Here is a 2,441-nt window from a genome sequence, read left to right on the forward strand (position 1 = left end):
GCGCCTGGGTGGCTTAGTCGGTTAAGGTCTGACTTCAGCTCAGGTCATGATCTCGTGGTCCGTGAGTTCGAGCCCCGTGTCGGCTTTGTGCTGACAGCTGGGAGCCTGGAGCCTGCTTCGGACTCTGTGTCTCCCTCTCTCTCTGCCCCTCCCCCACTCATGCTCTGTCTGTCTGTCTGTCTCTCTCTCTTCCTCTCTCTCTCTCAAAAATAAATAAATGTTAAAAAATTAAAAAAAAATAAAGCATTTGACATGAAAATTCTGTAAAGCCTGGCTCACAGTAAGTCCTCAGTACATGTTGGCAATGATTAGTATTATAATTAGTATTAACAATGCTCAATGCATTTCATGCCCAATCTGGTTTTCTTTCAGTGGATGGCTGCATTGACTGGTCAGTGGATCTCAAGACATACATGGCTTTGGCAGGTGAACCAGTACGGGTGAAATGCGCCCTTTTCTACAGTTATATTCGCACCAACTATAGCATGGCCCAGAGCACTGGACTCAGGCTTATGTGGTACAAAAACAAGGGTGATTTGGAAGAGCCCATCATCTTTTCAGAGGTCAGGATGAGCAAAGAAGAAGATTCAATATGGTTTCACTCAGCTGAGGCACAAGACAGTGGTTTCTACACTTGTGTTTTAAGGTGAGTGCTGTGTGAAAATATTGCTCAATACCATAGTTAGTCGTCTTTTGATTGGGCCTGGAGTGTATGGAGGTGTTGCTCACATTATACAGTGAATATCTTTGCAGTGCATGGGGAGCTTCAGTAAGTTCAATTCTAATTATTTATTGGGACTACACAACAAATTCTTATCAAGTTTTCATAAAATGGGACTTACATTTACTGTGCATGCCCATAGAATTTTATAAAAGTTTGTGTTTCATTTTTTAACTCCACCCCTACTGTAGGGTCTTCTAACAATTGTTTTTTCATAGAGCCAATGGGCTCAATGTTCTTAATATCTGACTATGAAAATGGCCTAAAGTATCATTTAGGGTAAGTTCTCTACGTTTTTTGTTGATGGAAAATAGCTTCAGATTTTCCTGGGAGATTTTACTGGGAGATCTCTTAGCAAATAAGCTACTGTTAAAAATTTTCATATGATTTGCACAGTGTCCACTGTATCTAAATGTTCAACATGGAGCCCTATAAACACATGGTCATCCTGAGTTCCTAGGTGCTATACAGGGAATAATGTGTAACAGATACTATTGATTCTTGTAAGAAGTTTATAGTGAAAAGCAATCTGTTTTATCCTAAGGGATTCTACAATATGTCCTTCCTTCCCCTTCCACCCTAGTGCAAGGATCTAGGACGTAGAATCTCAGATAGGGATTGCATTAGGTATTGAAGTAGATAGCTGAGATGACCTTTAAACCACTTTTCAATTCTGCCATTTTGGGAGTCTCTGATCTTGCACACCAGGCACCTACAATCTATTATTTGATTTCAACTTCCTGGAAATGCAGACCCTTCCTATTTTTGCCTCCTGTGGACTTTGATGCCAAAGCTATGTCACCTCTTCATCAAAAGCACTTCAGGGGCGCCTGGGTGGCGCAGTCGGTTAAGCGTCCGACTTCAGCCAGGTCACGATCTCGCGGTCCGTGAGTTCGAGCCCCGCGTCAGGCTCTGGGCTGATGGCTTGGAGCCTGTTTCCGATTCTGTGTCTCCCTCTCTCTCTGCCCCTCCCCCGTTCATGCTCTGTCTCTCTCTGTCCCAAAAATAAAATAAAAAACGTTGAAAAAAAAAAAAAAGCACTTCAAAACCCCTGGTGAGGCCTCATTGTTCAAAAGGCCAGGGGAACAGGGTGATGTATAAATAATCTTCTTGATGCTCCAGGCATCACTTTTATACGTATGTGTTTTGAGGGAGGAGTGTTGGGGAAGCAAGTGGTGAGTTTAGTTTCTGTTTGTGGTGGACAAAAACTCCAGGATACTGGAGGAAATAGCAGTCATACTTAGTGATAATCAATGCTTTCACCTACTTGGGCAGCTCTCGGAAAAAATGAGAAAAGGATGGTAATTCAGCCTCAGTGAATGATACTATATTCTTTGAGTACTGCTACACTTTTCCTGCTTACCTCCTCTTCACCCCCACCTTCATTAAGTCTTGCCAATCTAAAATAGATGTCTTTTCCTCCTTCTGATCCATTTGCTTGTTTTTTTTTCACAGATTTATATTTTTATTTGCAAAGCATTAGTTAACTGTATAGATGTTGTATACTGATAATGAATTATCAACTTAATTATTGCTTACTTTCCCTGGCCTGCTTATATGCCCAGACTTGTTACCCCTCTCCTCTTTTCTCTCCTCTCACCCTATTCTCCTACTCCAAGCAATGCTACTAATCCAGTGTGTATCCTTGCATACATTCTCCCTATTCTTTGAAGTGGAAATATATATATATATATATATATATATATATATATATATATAT

General features: G+C 41.0%; 1 protein-coding gene across 1 annotated transcript in view; it reads left to right on the forward strand.

Annotated features, from left to right (window-relative positions):
• Window positions 1–308: 308 nt before the first annotated feature.
• Window positions 309–2,441, forward strand: part of IL1RAPL2 (interleukin 1 receptor accessory protein like 2) — a 551,542-nt gene continuing 549,409 nt past the window's right edge. Inside the window, exon 1 of the mRNA XM_049644145.1 lies at window positions 309–646. Within this exon, the coding sequence (XP_049500102.1) occupies window positions 333–646 (314 nt within the window). The 5' untranslated portion in view covers window positions 309–332. The remainder of the gene's footprint in view (window positions 647–2,441) is intronic.

Source organism: Panthera uncia, chromosome X, assembly GCF_023721935.1.
Source record: "Panthera uncia isolate 11264 chromosome X, Puncia_PCG_1.0, whole genome shotgun sequence".
Lineage (NCBI taxonomy): Eukaryota > Metazoa > Chordata > Mammalia > Carnivora > Felidae > Panthera > Panthera uncia.